Below are 19,369 nucleotides of genomic sequence, written 5' to 3'. Positions count from 1 at the left end.
TATTGTAAATAGAGCTGCAATGAACATTTTGGTACATGATTCTTTTTGAATTATGGTTTTTTCAGGGTATATGCCCAGTAGTGGGATTACTGGGTCGTATGGTAGTTCTATATATACAATGGAATATTACTCAGCCATAAAAAGAAACGAAATTGAGTTATTTGTAGTGAGGTGGATGGACCTAGAGTCTGTCATATGGAGTGAAGTAAGTCAGAAAGAAAAAAACAAATACCGTATGCTAACACATATATATGGAATCTAAGAAAAAAACAAAGGTCATGAAGAACCTAGGGGTAAGACGGGAATAAAGACACAGACCTACTAGAGAATGGACTTGAGGATATGGGGAGGGGGAAGGGTAAGCTGTGACAAAGTGAGAGAGTGGCATGGACATATATACACTACCAAACGTAAAATAGATAGCTAGTGGGAAGCAGCCGCATAGCACAGGGAGATCAGCTTGGTGGTTTGTGACCACCTAGAGGGGTGGGATAGGGAGAGTGGGAGGGAGGGAGACGCAAGAGGGAAGAGATATGGGAACATATGTATATGTATAACTGATTCACTTTGTTATAAAGCAGAAACTAACACACCATTGTAAAGCAATTATACTCCAATAAAGATGTTTAAAAAAAAAAGATTCTTTTCAAAACTCTGTCAGAAAGAATAAAATAAGAAAGAACGTGTGTTTTAAAAAAAAAAGACACATGCAGCTCCAAAATTCTGATTGTAAAAAATGAGTTGACTCCAGAAAGACAAAGAAAAAATGAGAAATAAAGCTAAAAACATAGAGCATGAAAGGGTAAGATATGTAAAATCATGGTGTAAATGGACACAAAAAAAACACAAACTGGTTCCTGCAGAATTCAACATAAATGCTATACATTTCATCAAGAATGGAGTTCTAAGATTTTCAGGTTACTAAAGCTTATTCTTTTTAATCACCAGGACTTTAAAAATACTAACATGTTGCTAGATAACTTGTAAATGTATCATTACTATAAATGTAGTACACAAAATGCATTATGTAGTACACAATGCATTACTATAAATGTAGTACACACCTTTTTGGGTGACTAGTATAAATTGTGATGCTCCCTCTTGGGCAGTTCCAAGGCAAAGTAGTCATGGGTTTCTACAGGTATCATGTAGTTTGCGCATGAAACGTTGCTAATATTACCAAGCAGCAGGAGCAAGCCTTGTAATTTGTTTACTATTTGTCTGATCTTCTGATTAGTATTTGTTTACTTTTCTGAATGAGCATGGAGTATGTAGTCAACGTTAGGAACTTGGTCAGAGATTTCCTGGGCACTTTGAAATTGTTAGGAGAGAAACAGTTGTAATGGGGTTACTTGTTCATCTAAAAAATATACATCCAAACAAGCAACATTAGAATTCAGCGTGTAAGATCAAGGTTCACCATCCTAACATTTGAATTACTCCTCAAAAAAAAAGTACCATGCCATTGTTAAGTCATTTTCTGTGAATAGGAAAAAAAAATAGCAGTTTTAACTATATAGACAACCACGGGCAATTTTCATTTATTCTTCTTTTTTTTTTTTTTTTTTTGCGGTACGCGGGCCTCTCACTGTTGTGGCCTCTCCCGTCGTGGAGCACAGGCCCAACGGCCATGGCTCACGGGCCCAGCCGTTCCACGGCATGTGGGATCTTCCCCCCGGACCGGGGCACGAACCCATGTCCCCTGCATCGGCAGGCGGATTCTCAACCACTGCACCACCAGGGAAGCCCCAATTTTCATTTATTCTTAAGAGACCTGATACACACATGAAAACCTCAAACTACTTATAGAAGATAAAGAAAGTTTGCCTCTTGTAGTGACTCCTTTCTGGGGGTCTGCATGTTGAGCCCTTTCAAAGATAACAAAGAAAGAAGATTTCCTTCTAACTTATGACTGTAAGAGGTCTAGTTAATAAAGGGTTGATTTCTTCCTTCTGGCTTGTACATTGATTACTATTCTCAAACTTATCCTCAGCTTTCACACAACACAGTTTGAACAAACGTATATACCTCTTCCCACCCTTACTCCTATCCCCCACCCCTGCAAATTAAAAAAAACAAAAACCCTCCCTTTCTTATTAATAAATTTGGAAATCTTATATTTGGAAGAAGAGAAACTTTAAGGGAAACTTCAGGTTTCTCCAAAACAACTAGATTTAGGTTCTGTTCTTGTTTTTAACATTTAAAAAGGTTGCTTAACTTACAGTGGTCTTTTCATGGGAATTTTTCTTCTATAGTTTTTAGTGTCAACAGTGCAGCAAAATTTATTTAAATGAGTTTGGTTAACCTTTTGGTTGGTTGATACCTTTCTTGGTTGGCTTATTGATAGCTATTTTTAAATTCATTTGCTTTTGTTCGAATTGTGCATTATGTTTTGATGGTGGACCACATAATGATTGATACACCATCAAAACATTCATAATGTTTCCTCATAAACTACTATGTGATTTTTTTTTTAATGAGTAGTTTTATGGCATCTTCAATTGGTTGTAGAAATCCTTGTCATTCATGAAGTTTTCTAAAACATTCTGGAACCTGTTGCCATTTTGTTTGAACCATGTCTCTGGAGTAATGCGGTCTCTTATTCTTCCCACCTCTTTTCCATAGCTAGACCCACTTTTATATTATGGGCTTCCTTGTTTCCTTAATAATCTCCCCTGCTCTCAAGCCTCACACATACATTTAGTGAATAAATATTAACTTTTCATTTTCAATCTCTTCTACACTCCATCATATTCTCTGCCTTTAAGAATACATATACTGGGAGTTGCCTGGTGGCACAGTGGTTAAGAATCCACCTGCCAATGCAGGGGACACAGGTTCGAGCCCTGGTCCAGGAAGATCCCACGTGCTACGGAGCAGCCAAGCCCATGTGCCACAACTACTGAGGCTGCGCTCTAGAGCCTGTATGTGACAACTGCTGAAGCCCAAGTGCCTAGAGCCCGTGCTCCGCAACAAGAGAAGCCACCGCAATGAGAAGCCCACGCACTGCAACGAAGAGTTGCCCCGCTCACTGCAACTAAAGAAAGCCCACGCGCAGCAATGAAGACCTAACACAGCCAATCAATCAGTCCATAAAATTTAAAGAAAAAAAGAATACATATACTTTCCCTGATTCTAAAAATGTCTGTTGCTTTGCTCTTTCTGTCTTCCAAAATGCCATCCTTTTTTTTGCTTTCTTTCAGTGCATTTTGTATGCATACTCATTGCCTCCGTTTCCTTACTATTCAGTGCCATGGATAGACAGGGAGATTGGGAGTAGGTTGTAATTGTTGCATGCAAAAAAACAAAAATTGCAAGCATTTTGGACTACTTGTGACAGCCCACAGAAGTGCCCATAGTCTCTCCTCACAAAAGGGACAGACTTGTAGTGTAGAAAACAGTGCTATAATACATGGAGGCTTCCTCATTCACACAAGCAAAAGCTGTGACAGTTAGCAAGCTCTCTGAAGTGGAGAAGAGCTAATGGATGGAAAGCAATGGACCTGAAGGAATACATATAATTAAGGAAGAGGAAAAGGACAATGGTGTATAGAAGTTGGAGAGATAATAGAGCTATATGTGGCTGTCCAGTTTAGAATTTCTTAAGTTTTTGGGTGTGTGGCTCAACTTTCACAAAAGTTCTCCCCGCCCCCAAAGGCTATCCACTGTTCACTCTAGGTTAAGAACTTAGTCTTTTAAGTTGTTTCATGAACCTTACTTACCTCTCCCCTGTGTCTTTAGATGTGGCAAAGCCTCCAGTATCCCATAGCTTCCTTTTTTTTGGTTATCGTCGTCTTTCCTTGCTGTTCCCTTTCACTTTCATTAGTTACCCCTCTGCCACCTAGTGAAAAAGAGGATTGTTTTTCTCAAACCCTGCAACTCTGTGTGTGTGTGTGTGTGTGTGTGTGTATGTGTGTGTGTGTATGCATACATACACCTTAACCAGAATAAGACACAAAACCACCATGGCCCTCAATTGGACATGCAGGTACACAAGGATAGGTGATCTGGTAAAAGAGATTGAGTGCATGGGAGAAAATGGACAGCATGTGACCACAGACCACTGATACTCAGTTTATTTTAAAGATTATCTCAATTGTAGCTCTGTCAGAATGTCTTATATTAAAATCTTTGGTCATCTTTTCCTTTTTTGGGTTTTCTTTTAGATGTTGGGCTCATAGTCATAGAGATCTTTTAATTTAAAAGTGTCCCAGTCTCGAATCGATTGAATGCCTTTCTTGCCAGCTTATTTGTGTAATTGTCCTTCCATTTCCTATTTCTGTTGAACAGACAAAGGCAACCATCTTTTTATCTGTCTATCCTGGGACCTAACACAATCTTTCATGCTCAGTTTTGTTAGTTGGATGAGGGTGTGGGTGGGTAGATGGATGGGTGGATTTTAAAGAAGCTTTTCTATTTTAGGAGATTTTAATCTTAATTGGGATGGTAAGTCTGACTTTCTTTTGGATTACTGAAGAGTAACTACCACATCTTACATTAATTTTTATTCTTAGAACCATAAACTCATCAGCCATGGCAATTATCAGTGATTCTCTTGTTTTTCTAGGTGTAAGGTTGTGCGTTAAAATTGGACTGATTTGAAGTAAAACTACATTGGCTCTTTCTGCACCTCAGTGAGAACTGAAACAGCTACTAAAGCTGATTATGAGAAAACAGCATCTCTTCAAACCTGATCATTAGGGCAGTGATTTTCGAACTCAGGGAAGGTTATTATTTGATGAGCTGACCTAATAAGTCTTCTCATTTAAGGGGAAAAGATAATGAATAGTCTTCTCTCAGTTTTGAGCTTTTCCTCCCATTCATTTTTCATATATCTTGACGTCAGCATATTGCTTCTTTTTACCAGAATCTGGTTATCATTTAGAATCTGATTTAGTACAAAATTTAGCTACTAAGGCACCGAGTTGAATAAATCAGTATTGCCAGGGGCTTTGTAAAGTACTGCGTTAAAACGATATTTCTCTTACTAGGGGCTGGCGGGAGGGATGAATGGCGAGTAGTTGCTTAAAGGTTTCCCTTTGGGGTGATGAAAATATTTTGAAACTAGGTAGAGGTGATGGTTGTACAACATTGTGAATGTACTAACTTCCACGAATTATACACTTTAAAATGATTAATTTTATGTGAATTTTACTTTAATTTAAAGAAAATACTATTTCCTAACTTTTTTTAGTCCGTGCCGTAACTGTGAATTGCTTGTAGCTCAGAGGATAACATCTTTCTTTAGCTAGTATGGTCATATAATTATTCCTTCAAATTATTGGAATAAGAATTATTAATAGCGACACTTATTAGAGTGGAAATAAGCACTCACTAGTTAAATGCCAGAACTACAAGAATAAACCAGGGTTATCCCAGGCAGACTAGAAGAAGTCGTATTATCGGAAGTTAACACCAGATACTTTTATGTACAAGCTCACCACCATGTCTCGGTAGTTGTTTACATTATTAAGTCCAATATCATCTTTTTCTCAAGATTCAGATACAGAACTTAATTCTTTAAAGAAAGCCAGTTTGTATACAGTTGACAGAGAGAAACTTTCCACGTGCAGATAAAAGCGTATTTCAAACTTTTAAAAAGTAATAATCTTACTGAGTTAAAAAGCAAAGTAGAATGCAGTAAAGACATTTTTAATAAAAGCAATGAGAATTTAAACAGATGTTCCTTAAATCCCGTTTCCACTACTGTTTGGATAAATCTTACCTGCTATCGAGTAACTTGGTCTGTGCATGCCAAAGTACAAACTGCAATTATATTCTCTTTTCCGTGACACTGTCACCCTCAATCCCTGCAGCCAAATACTGTCAGACCACCAAGGGAAAACCTAGTATATTTAAGTTAATAAAAGATAGAAATATATCTTATTATTATGCTTACCCTCAAACTTTTGACCAGTACCTTTCCCCGGCCTATCTTTAGTTCTCAGAGATACCCTAATTTTAGCAGATAGTGCCTTTGTTATGTATCACACCATTTCTGTGGACTTTCTCTATATGTTAATTACTAGCTCATGATTTAGTTTCAGATGTAGGTTTATCGTGTCTTTTTTTTCCTGTTAAACCAATGTTTTAATGCTGTATCTTCTGTTAGTGTTACCAATAAAATAGTTTCACATAAAAGTTAAGAGTGGATTCTAACACATGTGTCTTACCTTTTCTCTAGAACTGTCAAGTAATCCACCTCTAGCTACCATCCTTATTCCTCCTCATGCTCGGATTCAAGCAGCTGCTTCAACCCCTTCAAATACCACAGCAGCCTCAGGTGAGAATACATAAGTCTCTTCTATAAAAACGTATTTTGTTTTTGTCTTCATTTTATCTCATTTGGTGAATGTGAACATTTAGTGCCTTCCAAGTATCAAAAACATAGCATAGCCAAATGATTAAATGGGAATAAAATGTTGCTTTAATTTCCAAAAAGCATAAAAGGACCCCATAAATGCTTTATATATGAGGTATAAATATCTTATAATAATGTTAAGTGATGTCACCATAATTGTTATTTTAAAAGTCATGCTTTCTGTATAATTTCTTGATTAATATGTCAAGTGAGATGCTTATAGCAGAAAGCAGTCTGTACAAATGTAATATTATTGAAGATAATTCACTTTAATTCCATCACCCTGAATATAAATTATATTAATATACTAGAGAGGCAAATTTTCAAGAAGTATGAATATAGATTGGTGTAATTTAATCATTTGAAAGGGCTAAAACTGCAATGCCAATACATTTAGCTAAGACTTAGATCAGAATATGACTAAATCTTGTCTATCCAAAAAGAAAAGAATGCCCACATGGTCTCCCAGCTTAGAGCTCAGGTACACTGCTGGTCCCATAGCTAGCTAATGTTGGGACCTGATTTAGTGAGAATTACTGTCATTTTACAGATATTCTGAAAATACCCAACCTTGAGTGAATTGAAGGTCCTCGGAAGGACAGCTAAAATGAAGTTAGAAATATAGTAGGTAGTACAGTTGGGCTCACAAAGAATTTGGTATCTTCCCCTCAACACCCCACTACCACCACCACCACCAAAAACGCAGATGTCAGGAGCTGACTCCATTTTTATTTAATCATCTGTTTCATTGAATTGAGTTGGGTCAGACCCATTTTTGCCAAAGGGCGTTTATGCTCCAAGAGAGAAAATCTTGCATTACTAGTTCTTAGCATTCAGCAGTGAGGTCAAAATCTCTCTCATGTTGTCTGACACAGAGTTGTTTGTTCCTGTCCGATCTTATTCTTTTAGAATGTTGCTAATAAGGATTTAAAACATTTCATTCTAATCTGTGGCCTGTCTTCATTCCAGAAAAAGTTTGGAAAGAAAGATCTCTTTTCTAGTTCTAGTTTCATCAGCACATGTTAACCTTGAGAAAGTCATTTGAACTTTATTAGTTTTAGTAATGTCTTATTAGTTTTCTCAATCTGTAAAATGAGTGGCAGTGCTCTCTTAGAGTAATATGGTACAAATCAATTATGTACTGAAATGTGCTTTGAATTTTTTAAATGTAAAAATATAGAGGTTGTTTTTGGTTTTGTTTTTAACTATGACCTCTATTTAGAAGGAAGACAGAATTACTTAGATGAGCTATTAATAAACTTAATAATTCACTGGCCAACGTTAGATTACACAGATTGTTCAAAACATTAAATAGGCCCTAACCCCGAACTAGTACACTTACTTGTTGATCTAGTTTCTAGGAATTGTTTTAGACTGTGAATAACAATGAGAATTATGATTGGTAAGTTTTGGGTAATTTTAAATGATTTTATAAATGTGAAATACTAAACTAGTTAATGATTGCAACTAAGGTTTTGGGCAAATTGTCTGCCTGGTAGGATCCTAGTATGTAACCTGATTTTGATGTTGCTTTGATACAGGTTACAGCAGTCCTCAAAAAATATTTTATTGTGGTATATACATTTTATAGCTGTTGAAATCGAATTTCAACATAAATATGGAAACTGACATTAGACTTTGATCCTGAGAATTTACTTTAAAGTTGAAATAGATCAGGGTATGAGGAATTTAATAGAGGAATAGTAGGCTAAGGGCAGAGCTAAAATTAAAGGAATGTATGCCTTGAGTATCTTAATAGTTATCAGAAAGGATTTCACATATTTCTCTGAGCCTCCTAGTGGCTAAAGTAAATAAAGAAATGATATCTGTTAAAAATTTCCATTGGGGCTTCCCTGGTGGCACAGTGGTTGAGAGTCCGCCTGCCGATGCAGGGGACACGGGTTCGTGCCCCGGTCCAGGAAGATCCCACAAGCCGCGGAGTGGCTGGGCCCGTGAGCCATGGCCGCTGAGCCTGCGCGTCCGGAGCCTGTGCTCCGCAACGGGAGAGGCCACAACAGTGAGAGGCCCGTGTACCGCAAAAAAAAAAAAAAAAAAAAAAAATTTCCATTGTTCATTAGATTAAAAGCACACTGGTGGCTTAGGAGAAGCAAAGTGTTTCTGACTCTGCTGTTTGAGAAGTATTTCTCCTTTAGGGTCACAGATTTGGTACTATAAGAGATAAGAGTAAATGAAATTCTCAACAATAAAGTTTCAACAATAAATGTAATGGTGAGTTCCATTTGGATACTTTCTTAAGTGCCCTTCATGCCCTTCAGTGTAAGCCAAAGGCATACCACCACAGTGTAGTTAAAGGAAAACAGTTTCCTTTGGGGCCAAAGTAATGCGAGCCAAAGTAAATGTCACCAAACATACCTCAGGAAATGCTCATCTAGATGAAGGGATTGACTGTATGACCTTAACGGCCACCTGTATTTATGTAAATATATATGTATGTGCGTGTACACATATTTTAAATAAGAATTTGGTAGTATAAGTTATATTCTTTAGTAACACCTTAAAATATACATGCTCTTTGTTGTCTCTCTTAGCTTCAATTTCTTTATCCATAAAACAGGAATAGTAAATACCCACTACATATAGTTGTGAGAAGTAAGATATAAAATGTACAAAGTGCTTAACACTTTGCCTGGTCACATGGTAGACTTTCAGTGAAAGGAAACTGCTACACTATTTTTATTATTGTTATTGCCAAGTAAGGACAGATCCAGAAATGTTAAAAACCAGCCATGTGAAAGGCAGGTTGACATCCATCCTCTTACGAAAAAGGATCATTCTTATGAAAGAACCTGTGACTCTCCTCACCTGAATAAATAGACACCCCATCTCTCCACCCAAGCAGTGAGGGAATGAATGCCTGCTGACATGGCTGAAACTTTCCTCACAAAGCATTTCCAGGTCTGTTCCAAGGTATGAAGAAGTAAACTGTTAAGCTACAAAGCTTCAGACCTTGAAGATCTGAACCTTGAAATTTTTCTAATTTAAAATTATCAAAATCAGAATTTCTAATCACCCACCCTAGGTGCAGCACCACAATAGAACCCAATATGTCTTTGGGTGAATTAATTGCAATATGTACTTCTAACTAAACAATTGGCTTACTTAGTTTAAGTCAATTTAATGGAGAATATACATGAAAATAGGGCCACTTTTAGTTTAGGACAAAACCATATCAACAAGAAGCAGAATATCTACTTTGACTAGCCTGAGAATGTGCCTCCTAGTCATCTAACATTGGATTTAGATCACTAAGAAACAACTTCGGAAGAGAAGCATAGCCCTGAAATTATCTTCTGATCTGTTAAAATACCATTTCTGCTGATGCTCCGCACCACTGAAGTTCAGCTTCTGTCACACATGTTTGTATCTTGAGCAAGATCATCAGAATACAGAGGCTCCTAGATGACTGCCTCAGAAGCTTTTATGTTGTTTATAGCTGGCTTAAATAAGAATGGAGTTCTGTGACATTTATGTTGTTCTGGGAGCAAAGCTAAATCCTAAAGTAGGTAGGATAAAAGCAGAAGAAGAACAAAGTAGAATGATGAAGATGCCATCAACCGTGATCATACTGACTATATTATCATGAAATAAGCTTTAGATTTTAGTCAATTTCTTTTGGTAGCCAAAGTTATTAAATGGTATTCAGATGTTAGGTCTTACTAAATTTTAAATACATTGTAGGCAGAAATCTCAATTTAGTCTCTATATTGCTACTTCTGGAAAAGCAAAGAAAGTAAACCTTTTCTTATCCAGATTGTGGCCTAAAGGTTATTATTCCATGGCCTAAAGGTGAGATTACTCTGGGAATATATAGTTGTTATTCTCTAGCCTCTCCAAAAGAACCTTGATCAGTACAATAGAATATCACAGTAATAGCTATTTTTCTCACCTTTCTTGAAAATAGTAAAGATAGCTTCGATCAGTTTAATGAGATTAATACTGAGGAAACTGTTTTTGCAGATGTTTCAACTACTTTTTCCATGTGTTGTATTCAAGGTTCCGGTAGTGACTGCAGATGAATGGATAAAGACCTGTTGGAAAGCATTACTATGTACAAGAGCTAACACAGCAGCATTCATACTTTTTTATTCACTAATCCCACTTTAGGGATCTTAACTTCAGGGTACATCTAATAGAAGAAAAAAAGCTACCATGTACAGAGATATGAATAGGAATAATTATATAATAACAAAAAAAGAGAGCCAATATGATCTGAATGGTCAACAGTAGGAAAATGTTTCAGTACATTATAAAATCTCCATTTGTATGTAACCATGAAAGACAATTATTATGAAACTTACATTTGTGGAAATATCTTAATTTATGTGGAGAAAACTTAAAAATCTTATGTACCATGTTGGTAACTGTGCCAAAATATGTATTTGCATGTGGATAGGAACTAGATACAAATATACAGAAATTAAAACAGTTGTGTTAAATTAGTGGGTATGGATGTTGTTAGTGGTGGGGAGTTTTTTTCCATCAAAAACTTTCATTCTTTTAAATTGTTTTTAGAATACCTCAGTGCCTGGGGGCATTATATCTGATTGTGGCTCTGATTGACACGAGAAACTCCTGAAAAGTATACATACCACTCTCAGTCCATAAAGTATAATTTCTTATTTTGATATTTATACCTGATTTTTCTCCACACCCCCAACAGATCCTCCCAATTATTCCATTTGGGAGACCATTCATCTGGACCATCTAGAGTAATACATCTTGAGGAATTATAGTTTTGCTAATCAAATATGAACCACTTTAGAGATAATCTGATCCAGTGCCACCTAAGTGTGAGATGTGGTTGGGAATTTCAGCTAGAGCAGTTTTCTCTCTGCTTTGTATATTAGTCTTCTTCCAGTGCAATAGTTCTGCTATTAAAACAAATTTGAAAACCACTGATTTCACCTTCCTTATTATCTACTGAGAACTAGTGTCTCATGCTTGTGTATATTCAGTAACTGGAATATTCAGTAACACATTCCATCTTTGTATCACTTTGTTAGAAATCCTCTTTCATTCAGTGATCCTACTCTGGGATTATAGAAAACCAACCCAATTCTTACACGCAAAAGTCCTTCAAATTTTAATGATGGCTAGCATCCCCTCCATACTAATGAGGATTTTAAATCCTAATCCTGAATATGTTCTAAAGTATCAGGATGTTAGGTTTTCTATACAATTATTTGTCATCTGCACATTTCATAAACACATCAATTTTTTGCCTCTATCCAAGCAACTAATAGAATATATTAACCAGGACAAGTCAGAGCCTACTAGTTTTTTGTTTTGTTTTGTTTTTTTGCCTTTACTGAAGTTACTGATAAAATAAGTTAAATGGGACTATGCAACGCTTACTAGGGATTATTCTTCTGACAGTCTCTGAATAACTGGTCTCTTAACTACAGACCAACCTTACAATACTCATTTATATAATAATGTTATGAAAACTAAGTTAAATGCTTTGCTGTTGTCAAGAAAACTTTCAGATTTTTTCCATCAAAAAAGAAACTCTGTTAAAGATGGAAATGAAATTTTTTTTTTTTAAGACTTAAGGAAATTTCTAGTGCTTAAATATTTGTAAACTGAATTTCTGTAATCCATTTAAGAATGTGTTTGTTGGACTATAGATTCTGGGTTTAAAGACATTTAAAATGTATAGATTTCCCTCACCTTCCTCGGGCTGCATTTTGTTTATTAGGATTTTTGTTATATCCTTTCCAGGTTGAAAACCCTTCTAACAGAAAAGGGAATCATGATAAGAGTTGGACAAGGTCTGTCTTCTCTGTCTTTTTACCTGGTCAGGGGGCTTAATGTTTTTTGATCTTGCTTTGAAACCCTTTGCTGTTACCTCATTTAAACCAAATCTGGCCTGTTCTGACAAGTGCACATTTTTATTTTCTATTCTTCCTGGGATGTGTGCCCTACTTTTTAAATTATGAGCCCATCAAAGAAAACCCTTTTAGTTGGTTTCTTTGGTTCTTCTCCTTTTACTTTGCATTGAGAGTATGTGCAATTGTTTGGTTGGTCAGAATTTTGATTTTCATAATTTTCTATTTCTTGTCAGTTATTAACCCCTTTTGAAGACTGTAACTACAAAATCATACCTATTTGTTCCCTGAACTTTTTGAAATGCATTTTGCTAAAGTCATGTTTCAGTTTAGCCAGGGCTAGTGATCCCTTTTTCTTACTATTACAGTTATTTTTACCCCAGAATTTCTGTCACCCTGTCACCTTCTACATCACCAGACAGTTTTTTCTAGCTGGGCAGAATTAAACCCAGAGTAATTTCTCCCATTGTTTGTTTCCACTGATTTTGATAAATAAAATGTTAAATTAAGTCAGTGTATCAAATACTTACTTTCCTAAAATAATGGTTACCATCCCTTTATCCCCCCCCCACCCCCCCAAGTATGATTATCCTTTGCCTCTGTGGCACTTGTATAGTGTGCTCTGGGAAAGCTGCACCCATACCCTGTCTAGCTGCAGAACCCACAGTGTTGCCCTCAGGTGTTCATCTTCCAAACTCTTTCCTGTCTATTTTCTCTTTGTCTTAACCTAAATGTATGTGGAATTTTATAAAAATATATAACTTTTTTTAAAAACCCAAGGATTTTTCTCTATTAAAAATACAGTATATAATTATTTTAGAAAATAAGACTCTCCATATTCTCACTTCCAAAGAAAATCAAAGGTAACACTATTTAATATATTTTAGTCTAGTTATCAGTGGACAGAGATAACTCTGTCCCATTTTTTTAATGGGCTTATGCTATTTGCGGGAAGGGGAGTACATGACTTTAGTATTCAACCAGTATTCTAAGCCTGTACCATAATTTCTTTAACTAATTCCTTATTCTTGGACATTTGGGTTGTGTCCCAGTTTTTAGAAGAATTCCTGAGTCAAAAGATATAAGGAAGTTTTTTTTAATACATATTGTCAAATTGCCTTCCAGAAAGTTTGTCCCAGTCTACAATGGTAATGCACATATTTTTTCACTTCTCTATTACTTCAACACTAGCCAGCCCAGAGTGGGGTGGGGGAGGTGCAGAGTGCATGTGCACACGTGTATTTTTATGCATTACCAACTTAGCAGATGAAAAAGGTGTGTGTAGGTACAGTGCTATACCCATTTCCTCCTATTGGCTCTGTGTTTGAAATACAGACTTCCATCCATATGTGCCAGTTTGACAAATTCGCTGACACCAATGAGACTATATCTACCCTCTGTTAGAATTTCAAGTTCACTTAGTGAGTTTGTGTATAGGTACCTAAAGTCAAACCATCTTTGTCGTTATTTTCACCAGAGCAGTGCTAAGTATCACTTCTAGGAAATTGCTTCTTTTTATGTAAAACATGTTCTTTCCTATTAAGTCAAAAATTTTACCTGGGTTTTTCCTCCTTCCTCCAAAAGTAATGTAATAAAACCTTCTTGATTAAGTTGGTGAGTGTCCTATAAGACATTCTTCCCGGTGTTCTTCAGGTGTTCCTCAGTTCCTTACCTGAAGTTACCTGTTTATGTTCATATGCCTTTTCTTATTCTTTGTTCCTAAACTAAGTCTTTTAACTTGAAAGATGAAAATATATCCTGTGTCCCCATGGCCTTCAGTTTTTTTACCCTGAACAACCAAGCCTCTTAATTGAAATGTGCTCTGCCCCTGAACTCACAGCAGCTAAGACCTCTACTGCTGGCACATCAAGTATAAACAGTGTTGTTGATAAGCCCTCCAGGTTTGCTGCTGGATTGATTGGCTCACTAGCACCTGAATTTCAGTTCTATTTTTTAAATGACTGAAGCCACCATGGAGTCTTGTGCCACACCTTTTCCTTGGAATAATATGACGTGAGAGGTGATGGTGCTTTGCTGAGGAGTGTTGCCCCTCCCTCTCCCTCATTATGACACACACAAAATTGTCAAACTCATAGTAGACAGTATAAAGAGAAAAGTGAAAATTGAATCCTTTTCCTTAATAGTGATACTACTTTGATTTCATTAGTGTGGATTATGATTTCGGTTTAAATATAACTTTGGGGTATACCTTTAATTCTCTGTGAGTAATGTTTCATGTGTTGTTTGTTCATGTGTCAGTTAATAACATGAATGTCTGAGACATAGTTTTATAGTAGAGGCATTTCCACTTGGAACAGCTTGAATAGCAACATCCTGAGTTAGCTACACAGTACAAACAGCGTGGCACAGGCCTCCAAAACTTTATCTTTTAGAGGAGTTGACCTGTCATGAGACATTTCTAACTTGCTATAAAAACAGGATAGCTGGCGAATAGAAATACATAATATAGGCTTGGGAGAGCATAATAAAGGAAATAAGGAAATAAAAGTATACTTAAAGTTCCCAAGTATACTTGTAAAGTACATGTAAAGCACAAAAAGCATTTGATATATCTGAAATACGCTCTTCTACTAATATGCCAATAATGATTTTATAGCTTTTGAGAATCTGAAAACATGTTTAGGGTAAATAAGGAACTACATTTTTATTTTTATTTAATTTCAATTAAATTTAAATAACCATATGTAGCTAGCAGTCATCCTATTAGAGAGTGCAGATAAAACATTTCCATTATTGCTGTTGAGCCAGACAATGAACACTTGTATCAATTAGAAGGTTTTAACTTTTATAGACCCATAGTTCTGGAATACTGAGCAGAGTCTTAGGAACCCCAGCTCCTTTGTTTATTCTCTGTCCTTTCCTCCTGACCTGTTCCCTTGTTTTCTGCTTTTCTATTTAAACCTTTTGGTGACAGTTTGTAAATGTGGGACCTTCCATTCACTCTCCTTCCCCTCCCCATTTACACATTTATCAGACACATTTGGAGGGAGAATGGACAGGACTTGCTGATACATTGGCGGGGGAGGGGGAGTGAAGAATCGAGGTAAGAACTTTTGGTTTACTGCCTGAGCAACTAGATGATGCAGTTTCCTCGGAATTGAGACAGCTACCCATCAAATCCATAACTCGATTATGTAGCAACTCTTACAGATCTTTGAGACTCTGACAATAAAACTGTGAATCCTCTCCTGAAAAATATATGTATCAGATATGGAATTTTGTACATAAAAACTTACTCTAGGACAAAAATCGCAGCCTGGTGGACTCTGTTGGGAACTTAATACCTTAGAGCTTCACCCTTAGTTTCACTATGGGATTGCCCAACTTGTCATTTTTACATCTGAAGTCACACAGAGTAAAATTGGTCTCAATACAGTACATGCACAAATTCCCTTTGCCATATCCAATACAAAAGTCATAGAACCATAGACTCTTCTCAGCATTAGGGAAAAAACAATTGAACATCTGATGCAATCTTTCTTGCTTGTACAGTTTATTAGGAGCATACCTAATTTTGTAGAGGGACTTGGTTCATGGGCTTGTGAACACAAACCCTAACTGGCATTTAAGTTATTTGACCTATATGTATGCATTAGTTATCTGTTGCTGTGTATCAAGAGACCCCAAAATTTAGCAGCTTAAGAGTAAACATTTCGGGCTTCTCTGGTGGCACAGTGGTTAAGAATCCACCTGCCAACGCAGGGGACACGGGTTCAAGCCCTGGGCCGGGAAGATCCCACATGCCACGGAGCAACTGAGCCCGTGCACCACAACTACTGAGCCTGTGCTCTAGAGCCCGCGAGCCACAGCTACTGAAGCCTGAGCACCTAGAGCCCGTGCTCCACAACAAGAGAAGCCACTGCAATGAGAAGCCTGCACACCGCAATGAAGAGTAGCCCCTGCTCGCCACAACTAGAGAAAGCCCGCATGCAGCTACGAAGACCCAAAAGTAAAAAAGTAAATAAATAAATTTTTAAAAACGAATAAAAGACAAAAAAGACATTAAAAAAAAAAGAATAAACATTTAGTATCTCACACAGTTTTCATGGGTCAGAAATTCAGAAGCAGCCTAACTGTATAATTCTGGGTCAGGATTTCTCATGAGGTTGTAGCCAAAATGTCAGCCAGGGCTTCAGACATCTGAAGACTGGTTGCCTGGGGCTGGAAGTTGTACTTCCAGGATGGCTCATTCGTGTGGTTAGTGACTCTGAGCTGGCTGTATGCAGAAGGCCCAGTCCCTCACCACGTGGACCTCTCCGTAGTGCTACTCGAGTATCTCACATTGTGGCAGCTGGCTTCCCCTAGGCCAAGCAATCCAAGGAGGAGAAGGTGGAAGCCACAGTGTCTTTTATGTCCTAACTTTGTAAGTCACGCACCATTATTTCTGCAATATCCTGTTGGTTACACAGGTCAGCCCTATTTACTGGGGGAGGGGACTGCATGAGGGCATGGACATCAAGAGGTGCATGACTCATTGAAGTCATCTTCGAGGGTGGCTACCACAATGTAAAAGAACGGTCTTATACCTTCCTCCCCCAAAACTGATTATTCTCTCCTTTCTCCCTCAAGTCCATTCTTCATTTGGTTTGTTGGTTGGTTGGTTTATTGTGCAGCAGTATCAGAAGGGTGGTAATGAGCATTGGTTTCTAGGAATGTTGGAAGTCAGTGAAATATCAGCTCTATAGTTGTTTCCAAAACACTTGTATCTCTGTATACCCCATAGAGACTGTTTGAAAATTAGATAATAAAATAGCCATCCTCTTAATTCTTCATATTATAAATTCACCTGTTTTAATGTAGTAACTCTTTAGTTAATAGAAATAGACTTCTGGAAATCACACTGGATTATGTAGGGGTTAGGTTTGAATGAAAGTCCTCTCTCTCCCTTTGCTAGGAGATCTTTTCTGCTTGTCTCCTATAGGCATAAAGGTAATCATATTCTTCCTCTGTTCCCTCTGTGCTCAGCTCTCCACTTGTTAGCTCTGTGACCTTAGACACATTATCTCATCGCTTTGTGCATCCATTTTTTCCCATTTGCAAAATGGGTGCAATAATTGTACCTGTTTCTTGCTTTGTAGGCTAAATGACATGCTTGCAACATACTTAGTATGATGTCTAGCACATTGGTAAGCACCCAGATGTCAATAACTGCTACCACTGATACTTACTGTGGTGGTGATGGTGGTTATTGCAGTCACACTAAACTATACATCTGTGTATTTCTAGATGTTTCTTTTACCTTTCCATTTATTGGACAATTACTAAGCACTTCTTAGGCCTTATTACATAGATGGGTGGTATTATCACCATTTTACAGATGGGGAAATTGAGGGTAGAGAGGTTAAATAACTTGTTCCAAAATCACACAGTTATTAAGTTGTACAATTTTGTGAAATTGGATTAGATTTAAGGAAGATATATCACTGTGAACTTCAGAAGAGCATCTCAAGACTGAAAACAAGAGACTATGTAGTCAATCTTTGACTCTTCATAGTTGGATCCTTTATAATCAAAAGATCTTAGTTTAAATCATAATGCCAGGTTGCATCACTTTTACCAGTACATATGTAATGGGAAGGGAATGAAGGAGAGGCAAAATGAGCTTTGCTGCTTTTAAAGAGTTACTGTTTAGACATAGAGAACAGACTTGTTGTGGTTACCAACGGGGAGGGGTGTTGCGGGGGATGGACTGGGAGTTTGGGATTAGCAGATGCAAACTGTTACATATAGAGTGGATAAACAGCAAGGTCCTACTGTATAGCACAGGGAAGTGTATTCAATATCCTGTCTGATAAACCGTAACGGAAAAGAATATTTTAAAAAAAGAATGTCAAAAAAAAAGTTACTGTTTTAAATGCTTGAGAAGAAAAGTTACAGAAATTGCAGTAAACATCTAAGTCTAGTGACAGTTTATCAGAATTTTAAATTAATGAACATTTTTATTATAGAGGGTCCATATTCAGATTCAACTCTGTAAAATAAATTTACAGACTTGACAGTGAGATCAAAATAAGCATGTACCAAGAAGAACTTTAAAAACATAGTTTTGCTCATTTAGTAAACCAGGCAGTCTGTTGGAGCTACTATTGAGTTTATGGAGAGTCACGTTTGTTTGTTTTGCTTTTCTCCTCCCTGTGCTTTGTCTCCCTCTGAAAAGCAGAGAACTCTCCTTTCTCAGGAAAGACATGTATAATTTGATTTTAAGTAGAGTTCATTGCACAGGGCATAGGGTTTTTGTTTCTTTGTTTTTGATGAATGAGTCCAGTGCTGTGACTTTATATTACCCTGTGATATCAAGGATAATTGTAATCAAAATAATTAGCTGTTAAAATTTTACTCATTAGGTGATTTGGAAATAATTCAAAGAAAAATAAGAGATCATTAAATTACAAACCTGAGGAATATGAATGTTTTTTATTATTCAGAACGTGATTTTGTTTCTGGTTATATGCCCACTTAAAAGGCTTATGCTTTTTATTATGATCATACAAGCAGCCTTTGAATTTATCCAAGGAAGGGAAGACTAGTTTTGGGAATGTCATAGGCTCATAGGTAATAGCCGCTGAAAGGACAATAGCACATTAGTAGCTAAATAAGATATTGCCAAAGAGTAAATTAATGTAATGGGCTGGCTGGCAATGTAGAGGAGCCTTGGTGAATGTTGGCCAATAGCTAGTGGCTGCTATAGCCAGAGCTGCTAACACTGCTGGTATGTGTGCTGATCTCTTAAGTCCTGAGGAAGACCAGAATGTGACAGTTTTACCTGTCATCTTCACATGTTGAAAATGAGAGGAAAGTGCTGTTTGATGATAATCATGCAGGTTCTGAGTGTCATCCAAAGCATGAGAAATGCTGCAATAATAAGCATGGGTTTGTGAGGAGCATTATAATTCTGAAATATCTCTGTGCCAATATCTCTGTGCCTTCCAGGCTTTCTCAGGAGTGTTGTTTTTAATGTAGCCTGTGCCTAAATTATGAAAATGAACATTTTTCCTGAGAAAGCCTTTATAGGAACCTGTGGCCTGGATAGGAATTGATGTTAGGTTATTGATGCACAGAATTGGGATGATCATTGAGAATAAAACTCCTGCTAAGTAGGGCGTATCCAGGAAAAACCAAGAGTTAATGAATGAAGTAT

At 37.0% G+C, this 19,369-nt stretch overlaps 1 protein-coding gene across 5 annotated transcripts in view; it reads left to right on the top strand.

The window, feature by feature from the left end:
* Positions 1–19,369, top strand: part of GSK3B (glycogen synthase kinase 3 beta) — a 201,585-nt gene that overhangs the window by 175,716 nt on the left and 6,500 nt on the right. For 3 of the 5 annotated variants that reach the window (XM_089910578.1, XM_022561604.3, XM_022561671.3), the window contains one exon: positions 6,185–6,283. In XM_089910578.1, the coding sequence (XP_089766704.1) occupies positions 6,185–6,283 (99 nt within the window). The other 2 variants (XM_022561810.3, XM_022561735.3) reach the window with 2 other exon arrangements.

The sequence above is a fragment of the Delphinapterus leucas genome, chromosome 4 (assembly GCF_059928025.1).
Source record: "Delphinapterus leucas isolate spDelLeu-1000000601 "Yukka" chromosome 4, BTC_Dleu_Yukka2, whole genome shotgun sequence".
In the NCBI taxonomy this organism is placed as follows: Eukaryota; Metazoa; Chordata; class Mammalia; order Artiodactyla; family Monodontidae; genus Delphinapterus; species Delphinapterus leucas.
This window is presented reverse-complemented; position numbering and strand designations above follow the sequence as displayed.